At 37.5% G+C, this 24863-nt stretch overlaps 1 protein-coding gene across 2 annotated transcripts in view; it reads left to right on the top strand.

Annotated features, from left to right (window-relative positions):
- Window positions 1-24863, top strand: part of CLINT1 (clathrin interactor 1) — a 56530-nt gene that overhangs the window by 14986 nt on the left and 16681 nt on the right. For both annotated transcript variants that reach the window (XM_074155515.1, XM_074155516.1), the window contains exons 2-6: window positions 12163-12267; window positions 12931-13027; window positions 14516-14624; window positions 15516-15680; window positions 20056-20230. In XM_074155515.1, the coding sequence (XP_074011616.1) occupies window positions 12163-12267; window positions 12931-13027; window positions 14516-14624; window positions 15516-15680; window positions 20056-20230 (651 nt within the window). The remainder of the gene's footprint in view (window positions 1-12162; window positions 12268-12930; window positions 13028-14515; window positions 14625-15515; window positions 15681-20055; window positions 20231-24863) is intronic.

A 24863-nucleotide genomic window follows, 5' to 3' on the forward strand; every position in this document is an offset into this window, starting at 1 on the left:
GAGCCTGACGGGGCAGGGAGAGGAGCTGGCAGGAGTCAGAGCCCTCGGACGGGCTGGAGGGAACAAGGGTAGGGCTTTCAGAGCAGGACCCAGGCAGGTCTGTACCTTACCTGTACCTGGCCTGTGGATCTGATGAGAAAAGAGCTTGTGATGGGTGCTTACTGTTGGTTTAGAGAAGTTCTCTGTACTCAGGTTTGTTCCTCTGGAAATGATTGCAGAAGATTGATACTGCAAGTACAGGGGTGCATGTGATGTAGTGCCAAAGTGATTATACAGTAGCAAAGAATGATCAGTTTGTGTGTTAAAAGCTTCAGCGCCTGCATTGTTTAAACTTTAATCAGCCCTCCCTAGTGGAACAGCTAGCATGTGTTTAGAGTAATGCTTAATTTGTAATAAATTTGGAATTAGGGCAATGTTGTAATGGTACTCAGCTTGCAGTGAAGGGATAGCTGAAACTACAAGGATCATTAAACATGGTCCCATTAACGTTGGGGGTGTGTGGTTTTTGGCAATATTAAACTCCATATTACTGCATGTATATTCTTCTGTCCACGCTACATACCCTGCCAGTTGACAAATATTTGAAACAATTCTTTGAGTAAGTTTGGATTATTTAGATGACAAGTAACACTGAATAGGTCTGTGCCATTCATAGGTGAAGTAACTACCAAGAAGCATTGCTGCTTTTCAGAGCAAAATCTCTTTGTAACTATTTAGCTAATATACTTCAAGCATCTATAGCATCAGGGGGTTTCCTTGACCAGTTGTTGCATTACTGTAAACTTGAAACTGTTACATGCTCTTCGTGATGTCAGAAAACCCCAGTATGATGTTTTTTGGTGAACACATTTCACATGAATAGTGAGTAAAGAGTTACAAAGAGCTCAGAATTGCAGAAGCTTCAGAGGTGAGGGGGGGCTTATCAATGGTGTGAGGATCTTTTGGGGATCATGTTAAAGCACTGATGGCACAGCTCTTCTGACATTCTGAAGGCTTAAGGTTTGGGAGTAGGAGAAACATGGTCTTAAGTACAGAAGTGATTACACAACGTACTGGAGGGTTTGGAGTGTCATAGCTAGTGGTAGAGTATTCTTTTTGCTGCAAGGCTGGATTTTTGTTTGAATTTCCCCCCCCCCATCTTTCACCTCCATCCAAGGTCACTCCGATTTTTTAATGGTCAAAAATAGGAAGTCCAAGGTACACAAGTGAGTTGAAGTTACACAACTTCAAAGCTTACTGTTGCCTCATGTTGAGTGTAACTACAGCTTCCTTGTCCTCTGAAAACATCTACCTCTTTTATTTCTTGTTTTGAAAGAAGGAGAAGACCTCATTCTTGTAAATACTTCTCTAAACATTAAAATTTTGTGCCCCAATCCTTAAAGCTCACTGACTGGGGGTACTTGTGAGTCTCTTTACCTGTTGAAAGCTTCTGTACACACTTAAAATACTGAAGCTGTGGGCTTAAATACAGTACCTTAATTCTTTGTGCGTACAAAGAAGGAAGTAGCACCACATACTTGATTTAGAAAGCAGCTTATGCAACACGTTATGAACACCCGAAATGAGTTTTTTTATTTTCAGGGAAAGTTACTCTTGAAGTCATATGAATGCAACAAAGTACAAAGAAGGACAGTTGATTGGAGGGTGTAAGCTCTGGTGAAGAGTGTTTCAGTCTCTCCCAAAACGTATTTAAACTTTAGTTTTATGGTATAATTAGCAGTGTTTATTGGGATTGACTGGTTTTTTGCTGGTATTTTATTCATACAAAAAGCACTCTACAGAAAGTGTATTTTTAATCAGATTTCTCTTGCTGTGTTTTCTACTTGTTTAAACATTTGTTTTCAGTATAAGTCACGTTACCTGATTGGATCACAAACATGGAAAAATTAAAGATGCAGCACTTGACGGAAAATGTAGTGGCTCTTGCTGAGTCTTGAAGCAGGAAGCGCAATCTGACTGAATTCTGTAAAGAAATGTGGTTAACTCTAAAAAAAATATTTTTAAAATGGTTGCAGCTTGTTTGTTACAGAAGAAAATTCTGAAGTGTAAGCAGCAGAGTAGCAAAGTAAGTCTGGGGACTGAGCACAAATAAATTAGTCCTGTGATTACAACATACGTACAAAAATCTCTTTGGTTCTGCAGTTACAAAAAGTCATCCAAGTTTTGTAGTTCCGCTGCTTTTGACTATATGGCTGCTATTGTTTGAACATAGTCTATTGAACTTTGAAAGCAATTAAATCCACAGGAGTAGGAGCTACAAAGCAGTGGCTTCAGTCTGATAAGCCAGGTGTAGGCTCACACGAGTGCGAGGAGACTGAAAATGTGCAAAGGGCAGTAACAATGTCACCTTTCTGTCTGAATGAAAAGCAGAGTTGCTGTTTTAGCACGTAACTGTCCCACCAAAGTGTCAAATGTTGCCTGAAAGGCAGCTTTTTTTCCCACTTGTTTGTGAAATTGGTTTTAATGCTTGAGATTAATCGGATTTGTTGTAAGAATGGTTTAGGTGTAATTGTACTCTAATTCCAACTAAAATTTGAGCTAAAAAACATGACCTAAAAACTTAATACTAAAAAGCAGTGGAAATACATTGTAAGAACATCATAATAGTAAGTTGAAAGGAAGTGTTTTGATTCATTCTACATGCTGGAGTATTATTTTGGTAAGTCATGTTTTAAAGAAGGCTTTTTGAATGAAGTGTAATAAGCAAAATGACAACACTTACTAAGCCTTTAAAAATGGAGCTGCAGAAACATGAGGTGAAGATAGCATCCTCCAATCTTCAATGATGAGACTAACTGAAGAATGTTAGGGTAGGTGTTTGGAAGCAAAATATCCCCTAAAGAATGGGGAAATAAAGAATGGTCTTGGGCTTTAGATGAAGAAATACTCTACATAGAGGTAGTATTAATTAATATGGCAAGATCCTCAGTGAGTTAGGAAGTTATTTACCACCATGTATTGCCACTCTAAATTGTTGACAAATTAAGACATTTAACGCAGCCATGTATCTGTTGGTGTAAACCACAGGGATGTTTTTATATAAGAATATCAAAATATTGACACTTACATACTGCAGGGAATCTGCAGGAGAGATTAAATCAGTCTTAAATCAGCTTGGGGGGGGAAGTGTTCATTCCTTGCACAAATGTTTTAAAATTATTATGTAGTTAGTCGCTTCGTGTTCCCAACATCTGTAAAAACTACTTCAGCTGTAGCACAGCAATTACAGAACCGTTAAGAATACAGCAAGCTGCAACTGGGTAACTTCTGAGAGAGGGGAAACTTTGAAAGGGAAGACTTCAGCAACATGCAGTGATGGTTTCTGTGAGATCTCAGAGTTCTGTAGGAGGCTTCAATTTAATTCTTAAAGTCACTGTCCTTTTTGAAAGTGTGTGTGCGTGGTGGATTTTGGGTTATCTTGTTTACTTGGTAGTCTTTTGTGATTAGAAGTTGTAAGGCACAGGAAATAGCTTTATAGTTCCTTCCTCCCACAAGTTGTAATTCATTTGTGGCCATCAGGATGTTTTTCTTGGCTTATCTCTTTCTGTGCAGTTTGCCTTGCACATCTGCCACATAAATTATGAAACTGTTAACTTGAAAAGCTGAAAATGTATTTCAGATCCTACTGTACCATAATGAAGACGGTATCGTTGGTCAGAAAGAGCATAATTGCAACATGCGTAGAAGGTCTGTAATAATACCTAGCATTCGTGTATTAAATTGACTGGTGTCACATTTGTAATGCTTCTGAGGAGTGACTTAAAAATAAGTACCTTCAAAGGGTCAAGTATCAGCTGAAGTTGCACCGTTACCTCTGTAACCTGAGGTATTTCACCAGGCATTTTGGCAGATGGGTACCCATCTGTTTCTTCATTGAATGTGGACTGCTGGCTTCCTATTTGGTATCCATATGTTTCATCTGGAAGGCTCTAAATCTAAGCTGCGTGTTTTATAACAAAAGTGACATTACTGACAGGAGCAAAATGAAAATGCATTAAGTTTGTTACATGTTTTTTAGGTAGTTTGTCTTCCCAAAGCAAGGAGAGAGATGCTGGCTGAGGCTGAATGTACGAGTTTACTGAGGGGAAGAGCAGCACCGTCTCTTTTTGAAGGCAGTTAGTATCTTTTTCTCTGAATAACTGTTAGTTGCATAGTTAGGTACATACATTCCTGAATGTCCATTATATTGTGTGGGGAAAACAGGTGGATAAATATTGTCTTATCTTTCTGTCCTCTGTCCATGACCCAGTCTGCCTGTTGAGCTTTCTGAGGGAGCGACAGACTGTCTCGGCGCAATGAAATCGTGCTGAAATGCATCTTTCGGTTTGACTTTTGTTTTAAATCCTTTCAGTTTCTTGAAACGGGGTTTGAACCAGTGATTGGCTTTAACCCCTCAGAGCTTGAAGGAAGCGATGCTAACAGAAATAAGTGGAGTTAGTATTTGATGGCCCTTTTTTGCGAGGTGCTTCTCGCCTGCTGCTGGCCCGTAGTGGTTTGGGAGGTGGCGCTGTGCAGCTTGGGATCATTTCTTTTTCAGCTCACCAATTCAAATGCTCTTCTGAAAGTATTTCATGCCCAGATGGATAAGTATTAAATGATTTTTTTAATTGGCACAAATGTTTCTGGAAACTAATTAACAATTTAATAGATGCCAAGATTCTTCCACCTGGGAGTGGGGGAGACATATTCCATACTGGGATGAGTTGCGTAGCTTTTTTTATTTACTGTGTACTCTCAGTAGTTGAAACTAACTTCTGCACACAGTTTAAAAAAGGATCATTTAATATTAAAATAACTTTTTAGCATCCTCAGAAACCTTTCCATCTATTTCTACTCCTGCTTTACAGGAACCTTTTAATCTAGGTACTAAAAATAGTTTAGATGCGTGACTCATAGGAGCTGAATGGTGGGGATAAGATGGTGTGTTCCCTCCTCTCCAGAGGCTTCATGTGTGTCTGTGGGTGGGGGTCTTTTAGATAACTGTGTTGTGAAAATGTTACTGGGGTCTGCCTTATCTTTTCTCCAGATGTTGAATGTCCGCTTTAATGATATTATTTTATAGTCCATTCATTCATTCTTTTTTTTTAAAAAAATACGGATGCAGTTTCAAATGTCTAAAAGCAAAGCTACATTATACATTTTTTTTTTTTGGCCTTGTATTGTCAGTCCCTGTACTGATTTTTGGGAAATCCGAAAATAAATTGTTGCTGTTGTGTTTGGATATTATTCTTAAAACACATACCATGGATCAGATGAGCAGTAGCAAGTAGGTCCTTGACTTGTCTTGTAGAGGAACCCTGCTCGCTTCAACTGAAAGGGAGCAGACAACCCAACTGTTAGGAGAAAATAAGCTGCTGGAAGACAAAGCCAGCACTTTAACTGCAGGAGCAGAGCATTAGCTCAGCCCCCAGATGTAAGTTACTGCTGCCTTTGTTCAGAGCTTTACGTTTAAGCTACCACCACGCTGGTAACAAACCATCCCTATGAGAGCCTGTTCTTATCTATGTGCCTTTCCATAAAAATCCTAGTGATGTTTAGATGGAGATACACAAGATGAATAAAAGAACCAGCTGCATATGTTCTTCCTTATTCAGTTAGAATTGAATCAAACTTTCCTTATCCTGTAATTTAATGGTTTCCTAACTATTTATTTTTCAGATTCCATTTATGGTCCTTTCTGGTTGGACAATGCAATGTATTCATTTAAATTAAATGAAAAATATGAAAGATGAAAATAAAAATATTTAAATCCAAGAAGCACAGCATAGAGATGTGTGAGTGTATTCTTGCTGGGTTTTGTCCATGTAGACTTTAGAGACTTTTACTATAACAGTCTACTTTGCTGTGTCACCAAGTGGAGTGATGAGATTTCAGTCTGAGTCAATATCATCGGTTCTGTTATGGACTGAATTTAAAGTTTACTTTGCTTCTATTAACTGTGAAAGTCATAGGAAATGGGGAGACTTTCTAAAAATAAAGAAGCTGCTAACAAAATTACAGAAAGAATGTGATTAAAGTATTAGTATATGAGACTGGCTATTGAAAGGATAATGCTAAATCACTTATTTAAAAGATAAAATTATGTTGTGTCTGTTTTGGCACCTTAAATAACAAGATATTAAAATATTTTCTTGCAAGACTTCGGTTCCACACTACATAGTGCCGTACAGTAACAGAGCTTCTGTTGTCCTCTGTTCATCCAGACCCTTCCCCCTCTAAGAGTCTATTTTTTTCTTTAAGAAGTATTTCTTTAGTGTTGCTATTTGTTTGAATAGCATTAGTGGTCAAACTGTATGTGTGATACATACATGTGTGTAAGGCTTGATTTTTTTTTTTTTTTTTTTCATCTGCACTTAGACTTTAAACAGATATTTGCAGAATGGTGTCTCATTGGAAACTGTTAATGGTGGTAAAATGTAGAAAGTTTCTCATCTCAGCTGTTAGTATTTTAGTGTTCCCAGTTGTAAAATTAAAAAAAGGGAAAACAGAAGGTGCATAATCCAGTGATGTCCTTGGAGTAATAGTTAAAGGCATAATATTATGCACATAGGAGTCCCATGTATACATGATATTGTAATTGGTTTGAAATATACATTGAAAAAAAACTTTAACTGTGTAACCAGGTTTCTTGTTCCTGCTGCTCAGTCCCTCAGCACAGTGGGCAGCTTCCCAGAGGTTTGAGAAGTGTTTCTAATTAGGCTTACCCTGTCCAATCCAATACCTTTATCATCACTATAAAGAAACTGTTGTAATGTACCGTCTCTGCGACTTCTGTTTATTTTAGGTTTCACAAGATTGGACATGGCATTTCACAAATCTTCTGTGGATCTAATGTCCAGAATTGTGCTTGTGTCCTCAGTGACACCACCCACATCAATAGCAACTCTAATCCTAATGGTGCTTTTAATGGAGTGGTCTGACTCTTGCCCCAGGGCACATTCAAGGCTTTTAAGTGTGTGCAGAAACATTGACTAAGACCTGTTAGGTTTTCTGATTCCTTAATATGTTTTAAAGTAAGTTCCATTCTGGATGGATGGATGGATAGGTATTTATTACTCTTTCATTACCTTATTTTCTTGTGGCATTTATTTTCTCTATTGTGAGTTTCCTATGCACATGTTATTTAAAGGTTTCTGCGTGTTTAAGAGTCTGCTGCTATTTGAGCTTTACTACAAAATCCTAGGCTTACATGTCATTTGAAGATCTGAAACTTTGTGAGATATAGCTCTCTGCTCCTTTCCTGATGAATGCTTATCTTAGGAATGCTTCCTTCAAAAGAACGTTGCTCCCAGAATCTAGCAGTGAACTGTAAGCATTATGAGCTGTGATTTCATGCACTTGAGTGTATTGTCAGGGTGATGAGGGAATAGAACACCACTGACCATGGAAAAGGTCCGAAGATGGAGGAGGTGCTGGGAAGCATGAAGTGGAAATATCTACCTGTGTGGCATTTGGCCATACTAGTGCTCAATGCTGCATCCAGGGCTCTAACCGAAGTGTTGAGTCAAGCAAACAAAGACAAAACTTGTCGCACCTTTTTCTTTAGGAGGTTTGCTGGTACTGCATGTAAATCATTGTTACGAAATATTGTTTGAGGGTAAACCTTAGAGTTTGGTAGTTAATTTTAGAGTAGAGATTAGCTGAGAAAGTAAGAGTCCTGTTGCTGACTATGTTCAGAGCCTTGTGTTTCCATGTCCATGTTTCCAAAGGGTTCCTGGTTCAAGGGGTATGATATAGAGAATTTGGGGGGGGGGGGGCGGGGTGGTGGTGGTGTTGAGTGTGGGACTAGCAGTGATTGATGTGGGATAATTAGTTCAGGCAGAACAAAGCTGTTGTAATGTTACCAATTGCAAGCTATTACTAGACGCAGTATATAGTTGTGTAATATTTTATAAGTGATGATCATCTCCTAACAGATAATTGAAATGACTTAAGTTAAAGATTATGAATCTATAGAGAACACCTTGTCCTCAACAATGAAAAAGTCTTCACTCTGAAACAAACCTTTCAGTTCTTGATGTTGTGATTATTCAATAGAATGTTGGGTGGAAATACAGTGATTTTTGTATTTCCTGGCATAGAAGTGATTGAAAAAAGAATATTTTTTTTTTTTTCTCAGTCTGGAAGAGGAAAACTTTCCTTCTCAGTATTTATTTTGCTCATAGTAGTGATATAGTGCTCAGGACTATAGGACAATCTCAGACCTGTAGGATTTTTATCTTATGCCTGAAAGCTAAAGTGCTTTTCAGACTGTTGCAACTGTAAAGGTTGAAGTGGCAGGTACTTGGTAAACTTTTTGGCTGGACCTTGGTATCTTCTCTGATCCCCCTTTGTATGGGTAGGTACAGAACTTCAAGTTGACTGGCTTGTCTGCTTGCTCTCCTAACACCAACTAAATACTACTTTTACATTAAGTAATTCCTTTCATTCCTCTCATCCCTCTCCTCTCCCCCTCTTGCTTATAGTGTGGTAAAAAAACCCAGAAAATAGGTTATGGCACCTAGATCCAGATAACAGTTTTATCTCTAATTTACAAATCTCAAAATATAACTTGGAACAAAATTTGAAGCTATCTACAATTGCTTGAATTCTTGGAAAGATTTTTATTTGAAAAACGCAGACGAGATTATGGACAAAGTGGTATTTTGGGGGGTATTTCATCTATGGTACATCTATTCACTTTCAAAATATGTTAAAATATAGTTAATAAGATGCCTGTAAAACTTTTAACTGTTTTGAAGAGGAAGTGTGTCTTAGTGTCTGATGCCGTTGGAGGGGATCAGATATTTGTAACTGTTACACACAGGTTTTTCACTAGCAACATCCATTCATTCATGTGGAAGAATTTAGTCTGAAGACTTGAGCTACCTCTTCGGTGTTGCTCTGAATTGTAGGTGCGAACACTTAAAGTTGAGTGTTCTCATGCAAGAAATGTAAAAGCTGACGTTTTTCTCACTGTCACTGCGCTGCTGTTTCACAGAGATGTGACAGTGCCCTCTCTTGGCTTTTCTGAGCACTTTTGATTCTTTTTTTTTTAAAAAGAAACAATACTGCAATAATTTTTAAGGGGTGCAATAAAGAGTAAAAAGATCTGTTGACGCTAGTCTGATTTGATAGACTTGAAAGAAATGTAGGACACAGAGAAAAGAGTGCAGCAGTTTGTAATGTTACTGTCAGCCCGTTTATTGGCTGTGCCTGCATTTTGGATGTGACTTTCAAAATACACTTCTGTGTTTAATGTCTTTGTCCACGTCAAAAAGTTTCTGTAAATGTGCTTGTCGCAAGATTGCAGTTGTGCAGGGTTTCAATTAACGATCTGGGGTAAATCCAAATGCAGTCTCGCAGATAACGGGGTGTTTTAAACACCGACTGCTCCGATACTGTCTGTCAGTCTGGACTGTTGTGTGTCCGGTTGTTCGCATGGACAGTGTCTGCTTTGCAATCCAGCCCCCTGCCTTGGAAGCTGCCCAGTATAAACTAATCAGAGAGCCCCCCCTGGTGTCTGAAAGTGTCCTCGGATATTAAATTTATATCAATCACAGGAAGTCTTGGCAATCAAGCTAGTCACTTTTTCCCTTCACATCTGGACGTAAATTATTTTTTTGTTGCAGAGGTCACAGGAATCATGGGTAGGGCAGGGAATGAGGGCCATAGAAAACATGGGAAAGGAAGAATAAAACTGTATTTCCACCTTTTTAGAAATGGTTATTTTTAAGTGACCTGGAATGATGCCAAACTATACAACAGTTGGGGTTTGTTGGTGGGTTGTTTTTTTTTTTTTCCCTTGAAGTTTACGTTTGTTGCTGAATTAAATGCGGCTTAAAGATACTTTGTTTTGGAACTCTTTGCCATTAGATATGGTCTTGGCACTTAGAAAAGAGCTTTTTCCTGGTTGCTGAGAACAATAACTTTATGCAGGATGGTTTTAGAAATAGAGACTGTCTCTCTACTTGAGGGGTTTAACTGCACCTTATTCTTTTTTTTGGCATTGCTTAATTTCCCTTGTTTCCCTCCTGTTTCTGCCTTTCAACCCCGATGTTTCTTTAGCCATGCGCTTTGAGTTCTTCCATAGCTAATGCTGGCATTATATATGTTTGGGTTTTTTTTGCAGTGTTTGCATATTTTCATGCATTTTTCAATCTTAAATTTTTTACTCTAAGAAATGAAGGAAATGCTTCGTTTAATATTCCCTCTCCCTCCCCGACTTCTCCCCCCCCATCAAGTCTCTCAAACAAGTGCTTTAGGAGGGGTTATAAAAACAAACAGAACCTTTCCATCCAGCTCCCGGCCTTGGGACAAGGGCACCAGTGTGCCCAGAGCTGTGACACGCTCAGCCCCCGGCTTTGGGCTTGGGGGGTTTGTTTTAATGTTCCATGCATATGGGAAATAAAGATGGTATTAATTTACGTTTCTGTGTTTGATTAAAAAAAAAATAATATATCAGCAGCTCGAGGTGCATTTAGAATAAATGAATTTGTAAAACCTTAATTGCTGTTGTTTATAACTACTGCTGTGTTCCTACGTGCTTTTAAAAATATACCTAGATTCTGTTAGCTTGCCGATTATTTATTCAGTCTTGTAGCTTATGCTCTCTTTAGACACAAAGTTGAATAAAAATCATACATCAAAATCTGACAGCAGGAATTCTCATGCTGAGAATCCAAGATTAAGTCCAGGAATTTTATTCTGGTTTAACAATTACCTTCTGTGTCTCCTTTCAGACTTAAGGAGATCTCACTCTTGTTTCTGCTGTTTATAACTCCCAGTTCCGAGATCGTTGCTATCCTTATGCCAAATAAAATTGAATGGGTATTGCTTGAATGCTGCTTTGTTGCCCGCTCCTGCGTGGACAGAGGGACGGCTATTAAGCATCTTGATCTTTCTTCTAGTCCTTTCAGGTTCAGAGGAGGATTTTAAGCGGCAAAAGGCTTTTCCATGTTGTATTATAAGATCATTAAATCTCCCCTACAATCAGGAGATCAAATTTAATCAATTTGCCTTTATGGTGTGGTTTGTATGTTGATTGAGGTCGTCTTACAGGGGTTGTTTTGGCTTCTGAAACCAGTTATATGATGTACTTTTAACAGTTTCAAACTTTTAAATTTTCAAACTTTTGATACAATAGGTGTAAACAGGTAATTTTTAAGTTATTTCAAATACACTGCAAAGTACGTAGGGAAAGCAGGGGCCATGAGGTTTCTCCTTTCACTGACAGTTCATTACTATTGTGTGCTACATTGTTCTGTAGCTAAAAAGCTGTTTTCCAAACATTCTCTGTATGAATGATGACTTGGGCCTGCTGACTCACCTTAAAATATAAGGAAAATCGTTGTGTTATCAAATGTATCCGGATGCTTTTAGGGGTGCTGAGGAGGTTGCTGGGTTTACAGTTGAATGTTACCAGTTTGAGATTATTTAAAAAAAAATAATCCCATATTGACTTTAATGTAACTGATACGAAAAAAATAGCTTCCTTTTTCCAAGTTAGGTTTTTCTGTGAACTCTCATGGAGGCAGCCTGAGCCCCTTCCAGTATTTGCATTGCTTTAATCGTTAATATAGAGTGCTCCACAGCTTTTCTTCTTTTGCTCTTTTCCCTTAATTAAATAAATTCAAGCTAGGAAACAGACTTCCTAGTGAATCTTATCTCCGTTACTTCAGTCTTTTGTGTGATTTTTTTTTTTTTTTTTTAAACCGAAGCATGTTTGATAAAGATATTCTTGAATTTCTCTTGTAGTGCTCATAATTCAAAAATATCTTCTTCTGATTGAGTTAGAAAGCTTTTTGCAAATAACTATACACCGTACAAACCTGTAAGCAAGCTGTATCTAGTTGGGGAAACTATCAGCTTTGACTCTAGTGCTTCGATTTGGATTTTAATTTGACCCAAAGCCATTTTTTACTGGACTGAATCCAGCTGTAATGTATCCCTAGTTTCTCATCTCTATTCTTGAAGACTAATAGAATAGTAAAACCTTCTTAAAGATAACTTAAATGTGTTGTATGGTGTCCTCAGGGTGACTTCTATACTAAAGCTGTTTTCTTTCCCACCCTGTCGAGGTATCTCATTAAGTGAGATACGCACTAGTGTCATTATTAAGTTTTCATGTGTTTCTCAGTTTTGATGCTAATCTTCATGTGTGTTAATTTTTTTCCTTTCCAGCACCAATGTGGTTATGAATTATTCAGAAATAGAGTCTAAGGTTCGAGAAGCAACCAATGATGATCCGTGGGGACCTTCGGGGCAACTCATGGGAGAGATTGCCAAGTAAGTGATAATTTGGCTCAGTGATGAAGAAAAGAAAGGTGCATTTTATACAGGAATGTGAAATTTGCTGCTAAATAAACTCTGCGATATGCTGACTGATAATGCTGCAAAGTTGCTGTAAATCAAGTCTTATTTTATTAATGCATAATCTTGTAACGTATTGAAAACTGCCAAACAAAAAAACCATGAAGTAAAAGTAGTTTTTAAATTCTTGATTTTTGTTTATGTATCCTCAACTATTTCAATATATCTGACTTTTTTTGGAGTGTTTATTTTCAAACTGCTTTCTTGTGATGTTTCCAAATAGCTCAAAACATGTCAAATTCCTCCTTGAACTTTTTTCTGTTAGAGTTTGGAAGATGCATGTTTGACTAATTGCACTGGTTATTAGGTATTCATGTGAAACATTATTTTTGTTACAAATTAGTGAAGGTTCTTTTACTGCCTCATATTTTTAGAATTACTTTTTTCTTTTGTAGTACTGGTATGTAAATTACTTCTATATGAGTAAGAAATAGCTTTTTCCTCTTGTAATGTCATCAAATGTGAATGGGCTTAGATCAAGCCTGCCATCTACTGTCAGCCCTGAGTCTTAACAAGCTGTTGTGATGTGACAAACCACGGGGAATAAAATCTCTTTACTCCTTTTGTTTAATTCTTTAGGGCTACGTTTATGTATGAACAGTTTCCAGAACTTATGAACATGCTTTGGACTCGAATGCTGAAAGACAATAAAAAGAACTGGAGGAGAGTTTATAAGGTGTGTATGTCTATGAACTGGAAGTATTCAAGACTGTTGGTCTTTGGAGGACATAATGCTTGTTGCTAGTATAGTGTTCTGATGTAGTGTCTGCTTTAGATACTGCAAATTGGTTTCCTAACTATATGCTTTATAATTCTGTTACTGAAGTCAAATATGTCCTTCATATGCTGTATATAAAAAAACCCCAAAAATTTCTGCTTTTAGAAGTGTGTCTAAGATGCTACTTAATGAGCATAATAGAGAATTACATTTTGCTGATATTCAGGTATTGGAGTAGCATTCACATTTTAAATCTACCCAAAGGAGTCGTTACGTTGCTCCATGAGAAGCAGCTGATAAGTTATTGTGCTATCGGGAAAATGTTTTTGAAAGAATTCAAGAATACCTGAAATAAGGTGGAAACTAATATTAATTTTCTGCCAATTCATAATTCTCTAAAAATTGTAGTTAGGCTTTGAGTAAACCAAATTTTCTTGCAGATCTTATCATATGAGGCTTTTATGTCCTACTTGCGTTTTGGAAAAAGAACTGAATCATTTGCATTTTTCGTGTCTGGCTAATTAGCATGGTACAGAAACTTTTTGCTTAAGATTCTCATGCTGCACTTAGTGGTGTTCAATGTTCACTGAATTATGCAAATATAACCTCATTTTTTAGAATTGATGTATTAGACTAGCTTGTATTTTGTTTTTCTTGATGTGAAGATTGTAACAAGACAGAATTAATTCTAAGGCATGGTTTGTGCTTTTCACAGGTGCTTGATGTTTTGTATTCATAGTAATTGTTTTCCCTGAAGTACAATATAAGTTAATATTTAATGCTGTCACACATAACTACTTAATGTTATAAAGACTACTTGGCATTGCTTATCAGGTTTGGATAGGCTGAAATACAATGGTAGTTTTAGCTGATATAGGCACTACTTTGGAGAAAGTGCATTAATTCTTTTTTTCTAGATACAAACCCTTAACAAAAAATTGCATTTGAAGTACTATTTAAACTTCATTTGTTTTGTCGCTTGCTTAAAGTTGTACTGAAATGCAGTTTTGTATATCCATTGCATCCTGTACAAGGCTTCTTATCTTTCTGTAGGAGTTACTATTCATAGAAAACCATTGGAAAATTGTGAACAAAAGAGGCAAAAGAAAATGCTTCATTTAGCAGGGTTAACTTTTTCTCTTAAACTGCTACTGCTGTCTTTCAAAATCAGCAGTAGCCGATGAGGGTAACTACTTGTGATTTTGTAATATAAATTAGTTTGACAAATACAGTTTTGATATTCTAAAGAGCAAAAGGTGCATGTTGGGAAAGTGTTGTGATTTTTTTCTATGTGAACCCATATAATAACCATTTATTGAAAAAGGGAAAGTCTTATTACTTACTAATTTGGGGAGGGGGTGGGTTTGTTTTCCTATTGCTTTTTTTTTTTTTAAAAAAGATAGAGCTTTTGTTCATGCAATCATAAGGTGCTTTGTATTTTTATAGTCTTTGCTGCTCCTAGCTTACCTCATAAGGAATGGATCAGAGCGTGTTGTTACAAGTGCCAGAGAACACATTTATGATTTGCGATCCCTGGAAAATTACCACTTTGTAGGTGAGCAATAGAAAAATCTTATAAGCAAATTAAAACAGTAGTTGGAGTTGTCAGTCACCTGAACCAGCTTAGAAGCTTCCCCAGTCTAATTAGAATGTGACTGTTGCCAGTTGTGTGAAGAGTGCAGAATCCAAGACGTGGGACCCTAGAGTATTAATTAGTGAAGACAAGAACTTGCAGAAAAGACTGGCTAATAACAACAGAACCAACACAACATGAGTGTTCGGGTTTATATTAAAATATGCACTAGAGACTGGTCCCCTGTGGTGTCCGTAAAGGAATAGCTTTAATCATATGGGAAGAAAAGGTTAGAGCTCCAAAACACACACATCTGTTTGAAGCTGGGGTTTTTTCCTCCCACCAAATAATATTTACAGTGCGAAGGCAGCAAGGCCAGTGTGTGTTTTGAATGTGAAGAAGGCTGGGAAAGGAGCACGTTTAGCTTGTATACATCCCAACTGAAAGCAATTTTTCAAAAATTCAGTTTTGCAGTAAGACTGAGTTCTTGTAGCTAAGCTTGCAAAAACTGTACTAAAAAGACTGAGGAAAAGAGGTTATATTTTCAAGGGTTAAAATTGTTCAAGCGGGGAATATAATTTATGTCTCGGTCTTTGTTAATCTTTTCAATATTTCAGCAGCAGTTAGATTTTTCTAAATGCACCATTCGGTGAAAACACCATTTACCTAAGGATGAAAATTGTGTTGAAACAAAATATTTGGTCCTTTTTAAACAAATATAGCAGACCTTAGTAGCCATAAGATCTTTCTGACTGCTGTGTTCATAATTCAAATTTTCTTATCAGTTTGATGTTAGGTATTGTTGCTTCTCATTTATTTTTCCTTCTCCCCCGTGCTTCTATCCATCGTCTCTATCCTGCATGACCTGTACAGATGAAAATGGCAAAGACCAAGGTATAAACATACGCCAGAAAGTAAAAGAAATGGTTGAATTTGCTCAAGATGATGATCGACTTAGGGAAGAAAGGAAGAAAGCAAAGAAGAACAAAGACAAATACATTGGGGTTTCTTCGGACAGTGTTGGAGGGTTCAGATACAGTAAGTACTAGGCTTTTTTGATCAAGGATTGATAGTCTCGACTTTTAATGTGGCTTGGATAACACAGATAACTCAAGGAATTTCTAAGATGCTCCTTTAGATGCTTTTTCTTTATATTTCTTTAATCACGGAATCGTCAGAGTTGGAAGAGTTGGACCTCTAGAGATCATCTAGTCCAACTCCCCTGCTGAAGCAGGGTTGCCCAGAGCACATCACTCAGGACTGCATCCAGGCGGGTCTTGAAAATCTCCAGAGAAGGGGACTCCGCGACCTCCCTGGGCAGCCTGTTCCAGTGCTCTGTCACCCTCACTGTAAAGAAGTTTTTCCTCATATTTAAATGGAGCTTCGTATGTTTCAGCTTGTGCCTGTTGCCCCTCGTGCTATTGCTGGAAACCACTGAAAAGAGTCCAGCTCCATCATCCTTGAACCCACCCTTTAGGTACTTGTAAACATAGATAAGGTCTAAAGCTTTAACTGCCAGTGTTACTATTTTAAAAGAAATCTTGCACATTTTCTCACATACACAAATTTAAATTAGTTCAAAAAAATCTTTAAGTTAATCTTTTCTAGGTAATTAACTAGAAACTTACACAAATGGCATCAATGCATTGGCTTAGCCAAAACTTTGCCATCTTGGTTTTTGTCCATAGGCAGAGTCTCATTTTGAAACGAATGCTGCTGTAACAGAAGTAGATAAATAAATGCCCTTGTAAGTCAGGGTTTCTTAGTCTTTAATTAAAGACTAAGTGATGATACTTTCTGCCCATCACAGCACAAGAATTGCTTCACCTACTCCTGCCAACCTCCTTTAGAACCATCGGTTAATTTGGGCCAGGGCTTTTAGGGCAGTAATACTGTTCAGGTCAAACAATACAGATGATATATGCCAATAAACTTTTTGATTTCCCAAGTAATACTGTTTGAACACTTGAAAGATATCTATGGATTATCTGTATGGATTCCGACATCTGTCAGGTCTGGCTTTAAATATGTGCACTGAGTACCTTGTATGTGATGGAACTTACGTCAGGAGTTTACCAATACAGTTGTTACTGTCTCAGTTTGTGTGTTTTTTAAAATCTTGTTTGATTAGTACTGTAGGTCCCATGTGCTTTTCGAAGGAGGATTCCCAGAGGTAATACCAAAATTACTTTGTGTAGACGTACTAAGCTTGCAGCTGGATGCTGGTTGCACAGCACAGCAGACCCATATGCAGACCGGAAATCTGGCGCACCAGTGCTCATCCCTAAATCCTGCAGCTGCCAGTGAAGAAGTCATAGTTAACACCAGAAAGGAAGTTATCGTAGAATCATAGAATGGTTAGAGTTGGAAGGGACCTTAAAGATCATAGAGTTCTACACTTTTTGTTTCAAAAATAATTTAAAAAAAATAATGTATATTACATATTTTAAAAAGATGTGTGTGAAGGGTCACTTGGTCATCTGCGCTCTCATAAAAATCGGAAAACCTGCCATCAGATTTTCAAAAACCAAAATTCCAAAAATTAAAGCATCTAGCCGTTACGAATCTCGGCCGTCATTGCAGAAGGTGCCAGTCCTATATCCAGCTTGGGTCTGGTACTTGCAGTAAGACCTTCATTACTATTTGAAAACGTACACGCACAAACAAAACAAAAAACCCACACCAAAAAAAAATAATATCTGTCTACTGTGGACAGGTGGTCTGATGTACCCTGGCTTCTGAAAATAAGTTCACCATTTTTGCTGAGGTGTGTACAGTGAGTTCTGTTGGGCTCTTGCATCTTCGACATAGTGTGTTTGTAAGACCTTGGCCTTAGAGGATGTAATGCCAGCAGCCTGTTCTTTAGAGAGGACAGAGTCTTCTGTGACAGATAAAGGCACACAACCAGTGCTATGTTTTGCTTATCAAGTCCAGTGAGCAGCTTCCTCCTCGCTCCCCAGTCCCTGCCATAATGTGTAGCAGGGATCTGAGCTTGAACTGGCTTTTATGTCTGATGTATCCCAGCCTGTCGTCCATGATCCAGCTGTCAGTCTTGAGAGGTTTATCTGTGTTTTCCTTGGCCTGAGTAAATCCTTGGCTGCTTTTATTAAGGGATGAGTCCCCACGTCACAAGGCTCTGGTTTGCTGAAGTCAGAGATTTCTTTGAGAGAAGGGTTTGGTGTAAGATCTGAGCAGTAACTGTGCAGGACTTAAACTCCCGCCTGTCCTTCTCTGGTGCTGTGTGTGGATTTTACTCTTCTTCACTGTGAGCTTTAAACTTAGGTTTGCTCTCCCCTGTTTTTCACAGGTTACTTCTGTGCTCTCCCTTTTCCTCTTTTGCAGGGTAGTTGAAAATTTCTGTCACCATGGCAGGATGTGCCTTGTTTTATTATATTCTTTTAGGCTTTTGCTACCTGCTTGGATTTCTGGCGACTGTCTTTTTAGGAAGTACTTATGAGTCACTGCATTTCTGCTTTAAATACATGTCTGTTCTTTCACTGAGCTTATCTTTTGACTTGCTCTGTACAGAGTCGTGATCCATCCCTATATGCTGGGTAGAAGTCTTTCTCTGTACGCTCTTTAGTTATCATTCAAGTTTTTGAATTTAAAGGACTGTCTCCTTTGTCTTGTATTTCATTTTTATGGTAAAGGATTTTTAATTATCCCTTCATTTGTTAAGTTTAAAAAAAAAAAAGTCTTTCTAGCAGCACAAAACAAACTTTTTCCCAGGTCAGACTTCTAATCTAAAAGATTCTGGTTATTTAAATATAAAATGCTTGTATTTTCAGAGTTTTCCTTATTTCTTTCTGTCCTGAAAATACCGAACTCTTGGGGGTTTTATTTATTTTAAAATTCCTATCACACACGGAAACCTTCTAATGCAATCTACATTAAAATGCTTGAGAGCCTGACATAAACTGAAATAAGGCTATCTTACTCTCCTGCAAAATTTAACAGTAGTACATTTCTTCGCAATTTCTTTTTTTTCTAGTGATAAAGATCTCGCTGAGTATCTTGCTGATTTGTAACAGCTTCTCTACTTTGAAAAAGTTTGTCTATTCTTTATGGATCTAAACAAATATCATTGGAGGCTTGCACTTATCTCTTCAGTAAGAAAATACATCCTCTAGTACACGGTGTTATCAGACAGATGTAACTAAAATTTTGCACCTTGTAGTGCTGGAATCCATCATTTTGTTTTTATTAAAAATGGCTTAATTGAATAAGTCTTGAATATTACCTGAGCTACAATATAATTTGTATGTAACTTGAAGGAATGAATTTTTCACCATTCTTCCTTTCTGCTATTCAGTTTTACTCAGCTTAAGTAAAAAAAAAATATTCATTAACCACTGTTTTACATTTTTCAGTAGTACAAAAAAAGCCTTGCTTTCTGTGTGTGATGGCCCAAAGTATAAAGTGTTTGTCTACAAGCATTGTCTAGAAATGGAGCTATACTGGGTTGTTCTATATACCTGTATTTTCAGAAGGTCTGATATAAGATCACAAAACGAGTTAGTGTTCTGTGCTTCTGATAGTTAAGTCTTTGTTAAAATTAAGTGTTGGTTTTTTTTGTTTAAATTAAACTCAGGTTGGCTGGGTGTGTATAAATAAACCCAGGCTTAAGGGTTTTTTTTTAAACTTTCTTATTGAGATTGTACAGCGAATGTACTTCAAGTCAAACTGTCAGCTGTTTGTAAGCTGAGGTACCAGTCTGGAGGTCTTGAATACTTGATTAGAACAAAAAAAATTGATTTTTTGATAATAGTGTTTAGTAAAGATGTTCGGGGTACTCAGTGGCTGCTGAAAAGGTGAATTGCTTTACTGCCTCTTTCTTTTTTCATCTCTTAAAGGTTTTTTTTAATCACCAAGTACAGAAAGAAAGGACAAAGTTGTCATGCATTGGACGCTTATATAGTTCAATATTTCAGTACTGTGCTTTTATTCATTCATGAATATCAGTGTATTAAAAAAAACCCAACAAACCAAAACCCATGGATTTCCCTCTGAGCATACAGCTTGGCCAAGACATTAAGTGGCTGTTACAAAACTGGCACGTCCCACTTCTGATCAGCTGCTTGTGCAGCCCAGGCTGATGGTGCCTCTTGTGCTTCTCCAGCGGAGTCCAACAGTGTCCTGATGTGCTGCGCTGTGCAGAGCATTAAGATTGTGTCATTGTTGTAAACAAAAGCCTTTGAATCTGCATTCCTGCTACTTAATGATTGGCATTACATGCTGTGTCTTGCTGTAATAGAGTTGATTCAGCACTGTGGGAGCTTTCAGTTTGCTTTGAAAACTTGTGAGGTTTATGTATGTAGGGCAGGGGGGCTTAAGAGTGGTTCCAAAAAGACCACAGGCATTTGGGTTTTTTCTCTGTTATCTTTAGTATTTCTTATCTTAATGCCTTACACAGGTGAGAGATACGATCCTGAGCCCAAGTCAAAATGGGATGAAGAATGGGATAAAAAAACAGCTTTTCCATTCAGCGATAAGTTAGGTGAGCTGAGCGACAAAATTGGAAGCACGATTGATGATACCATCAGCAAGTTCCGAAGGAAAGATAGAGAAGACTCTCCAGAAAGGTGCAGGTACTAGAGTTACTTTACCATGAATTTATTCTGTGAAATTGGTATCATAAAGCTCTTTGACAATGCTGGTTATTAGTTACGATACTCTGCCGTTCTTCTTGTCTGTATGGCAGCATGTTTGGGTTCAATACCTGCTTCCTGCAGGCTTTTGCTGGCCTTGACAATAATGTGGCTCTGTCAATGGTTAACTGCTCTTGGCTGCCTTCCATTCCTACCCCTAGCTTAGCTGCTGGCAAAGCAGTGAATTTGGCTGAAATTTCCTAGGCTTTTACTTGTCTCAGCAATTCAGTGGTCGTCTTTGCGCCAGTGCACTTGAGGCTGCCATTTAGTGCTGCAGTTACCCTGAACGCTGAAGTGCCAAAAAGCAAGATGTAAAATTGCTTAGACCTACCTTAACATGGTGCTTCTTCCCTGAGCTGGTCTCACGAAGAACAGCTGCAGGTCACTTATTTCAATATTAAAAAAAAGTCAATTTCAGTTGAACTTCAAGAAACTTGACGTATTTTACATCTAGCTCTTACTTTTTTTCAGTAAGGAAGAGAACCTACTCTGCTTTGCCTGCAGAAAGAACTTTAAATGCATCACACTTCAACAGGTGCATTGAATTTTATTATCTGGAGATCAAATTTGTATTTAACAGAATCTGAAATTGCTGTAGAGAAAGTACTCAAGTATATTGAAATAATTCCCTTTTGGGAAACAACTTAAAATTCAAATTTGCACTGAGATTTGATTAATATTTTTTACAGGAATATCTTCAGATACCTTCACATGCACACTTTTATATATATTTCTATAAAAATACTGATGCATGTGCACACACTTGTATTTATTAGAAAATTCAAGCAATTTTTCGTGGAAACAAAAAATAATTATAATGGTAGCATTTCTGCGAAAAAGGCGGCATGGTCGTCTTGCTGAGGCATTAATAAATCATAAAACTGGTGTTCTTTGCACACATCAGGGTTCCCTCTTAGAACTTACTATCAATAGACTACAAAGAGAAAGGATCAGAAGAAAAGTAAACAATTTCAAATTTAACAATGGTATATTGCTGTGCGCTTTTCTGTACTTACCTTTCAAAAGCAACTTGTCACATGATGTCTGGAAAGCTCACTCCCCGCATTTCACGTAGAGGATGTACGGCAAACATTTTTTATCTTATTTCCTTTGCCTTATTTCTGAACGGCTCCTGGTCTCTTGCTTCTGCTGATACAAAGCGTGGCACCTTCTGGTGCAGACAGTCCTTTCTGCAGTCTAATCTTTATAAAAAGCAGCTTACTTTGAGGACTTCTCCACTGTACATCTCTACCTCAAGTTGCACTGATCTTTTTCTCTGGCTAATATTACATTTTTCATCTTTGTTTTGATCTTGTAACTCCTTTTTATTTCTTTTTCTTCCATTTTTTGGTAAGTGTCAGGTGTGGTATTTGTGTCAATTTATGGAAGTAATAAACTCCAGGACTTGAAATAAAAGGAGGATTTTTTGGGACATACATGAGCAATGCCAATTTGTAGTTGCAGGTTATCCTGCCACAGACGGGAACCCAGATGCAGCAGTATGGCTTCGCAAACGTTGCTTTGGTTACTAGCCTGAAGTTTCCTTTTGGCTTCTGTTGGCGTGGTGGTCGGACAACACGGAAGGGACTTTGTCAAAGTGTTGAAATGAAGGCTTTTCTTTCTACAGGAGACATCAAAAGGATGTAGGAAGGTTGAACTCAAGGTTATAGAATGTCTATTTATACTTAAAGATACTTTAAATGCAAACCTTATCATTCACGTTATATTAAGGATACTGTATTCTGTATGAAGATAAATATTGAAGCTGAAGAGAAACATGAACTTCTAATTATCATGTGACTTAAGCTCACAACAGCATAATGTTGTCTTGTAAATGCTTCATGAAATCCATACATTTCTGTGATTTCACCTTAGCATTTTTTTTTCTAAAACCAAAAAACAAGCCTCCAAAAGCTTGCTAGTTTATTTGTAGCCTGCTGCTATGTAATAACATTGAATTAAGTTGCCTTTTCCCTTGGAAAAGCGACTAAATGGTGATACTCACTCAGCTGGAAAATCTGCTGTTGTATGTTCTATTGTTTCTATCTTAATAGCTTTATAAATCATTATTACTCTAGTACTGTAAAGCCAATAGAGGTCTTGAAGCACAAAGCATAAATATGACTTGCACATCTTCATAGCGGTTAATGGAATTTGGATGAGACAATCTTTACTCCCAATATGCAAACCAGAGGAACTTGGCCAAACTTCTAGATTTCGGACTCTACTTGCAAAGCTGGTAGTTTGCGTAGAAGAAAATAATGCTTGAAGGGTAACGAGGAACTTAAATTTGTCATAGAGCTGGCTTGAGTTCACAGTAGATTTCAGCGAAACTGCAGTTCACACGGCAAACTCTGGAGAATCCTACTCTGCTTTTTTTTTCTTTAGAAGATAAAATGTTCGTACTGCTCTGGGGGAATTGGGTTCTTTTTTCCAGTAATGTATGTCCTTGGAAGTAGAGAAGACCAGAAACAATACTCCATGGGGTTGGAAAACCTCCGGTTTTCTTTCATAGTGCTTGTTAGGTGAATAAACCAATTGCTGCCCTGAGTCTAACCTTGTTGTGCTGAAGTTTTATTTTCTAAATTAACTGCAGATATACAAAGGTTCTTTGGAAACATTACACTTTTTTTCATAAGAATTCTTAGACTCTGTCAGTCCTGGTTCCTCAGCATTCAGAAAGGCTGATGCAGCTAACGATGGAAAGGAAACAAAACTTTTAGTATTCCTATAAAAGGGTGCAATAGTCATGTTTAAAAGCACCTTCTGTGTAAAGGATTACTTTTGTAGCAGGGTATAATTCAGATAGTCTCAAACCATCAGTAACTATTTTATTGCTTTAAAGAATGTTGTTCAAAAAAAGCCATACCACAAAAACCTAAAGGCAGAGAAAGAGAACATGTATCCAGACTTTTGTTTCCAGAAGTTACAATCACATACTTCCTTTGCAGAAGTTTTTTTTTTTATAATTATTTGGTACAATGCTAGCTATAATTTTTAAGTTTATTCTGCAATTCTCAGATGAGGCACTGCAATTTTAGTATTCAGAGCACAGTAAACACGCTTGAAGGGAACATTAATCTGTAATGTTTCTTTTTTCTTTCTTTTTTTTGTTAATGTGATCATTAAAGAAAAATAAAAAAGAGATCTCCTGAGAGAGTTTGGAAGCAGCACAGGTTGTCATAGAAAATTGAGTATTATAATATTTGTCCTGCTTTCTGGCATATATCTTTAATTTCTTTTCTCAAAAGCTTTTAGGCATTTATTTTGCTGTACATCACCAGACTCACTTTTTTCATTCTTACATTAGTGAGATTAATCTCTACCAGTTCTGTAGCAATAGCTCCATTGATCAGACTGATGGTTGTCAGTTGCTTCCTCAACCTACAGAACGTGTATATGGAGCAGGTGGACTCTGTGGTGATGATGAGAAATCCATGGCAGCAGGTTTTAAGAAACTGAGTCTTAGTTGTGACTTTCCTGGTCTTGGATAATTTCAATGTGCCTCTAAAAATCAACATCATTCCATGCTCCTCTGAGGCTTTTGGGATGGATGTACCATGTGTACCACACAAACAGGGTGCAGATCAACCTTCTCTGGGGGCTTGTGTTAAAATCCTGATGTCACATACAACAATGTGGTTAGTGGTCCCCTCTGCTGGATTAGTGCACGGAGGTCTGCTGTCAGCGGAGATCCAGAGCTGGACCAGTAGGGCTGTTGGTGCAAGAACAGGTTGAAGTGCCGTGGAAGAATGAGGTTGGGTGATGCCACTTGAGCTCTCTTGTCTGTATAAGGCTGGCTCTGGCAAAGGCCAGTAGTCGCTAAGTTGGCCAGCAGCTACAATATTTTTCTTTCAAAAATAAAATTAACAAAGGGAGTGAGCATTTATACTCACTGATGTTAATGAATTGAGCCATCCCCAGTGGTGAGTAGGTAATATGCATCAAGGAAATGACACATGCAATGTATTCCAAAAAGCCCACTATTGTTAGCAGAGAACAAAGGCTACCCTCCAGAGTGTATTGCAGTTACTGTCATATTCCCACTGACAAAGGGACAGCCTTTCTTAAATTTTGCAGTTTTAGTATTCTAATGCATTTTTAAAATATAAAAACCTTCCACTTTCAACTATCTTGCTAAGGGAATTACTACTTCAAAATACGTTTCAATGTATTTAAGCTTTCTCTACAGCAATTTTCCCTGTTATGTACAAATCTTCTTGTGATGATAACAGGCAACATGACTGTTGTTGGGGGGCAATTGGTTTGTTTGTGAAAGACTTAAAACGTAAAAGTGGAAAATGTAACAGATGAAACAAATATTACACAGTGACATCTAAGAAGTTTTTGTCTAAGATGGTGACACTTTTGTTCTTTTACATTTTAAGGATAAATGTGTGTTCTCTGATAGAAAATGAATAGTATCATTGCGTAATTCTGTAACTGTTCTTTTTCCACAAACATTTTAAAGAATATGAAAGCCTTTTTCTCTGGAAAGGGCAATGAGTTGAAACAGGAATGGAATTCTTGAATCTGAAAGGTAGTACCTGTATTTGGTTCAGTGCTTTCTGTC

Source organism: Numenius arquata, chromosome 11 (assembly GCF_964106895.1).
Source record: "Numenius arquata chromosome 11, bNumArq3.hap1.1, whole genome shotgun sequence".
NCBI lineage: Eukaryota > Metazoa > Chordata > Aves > Charadriiformes > Scolopacidae > Numenius > Numenius arquata.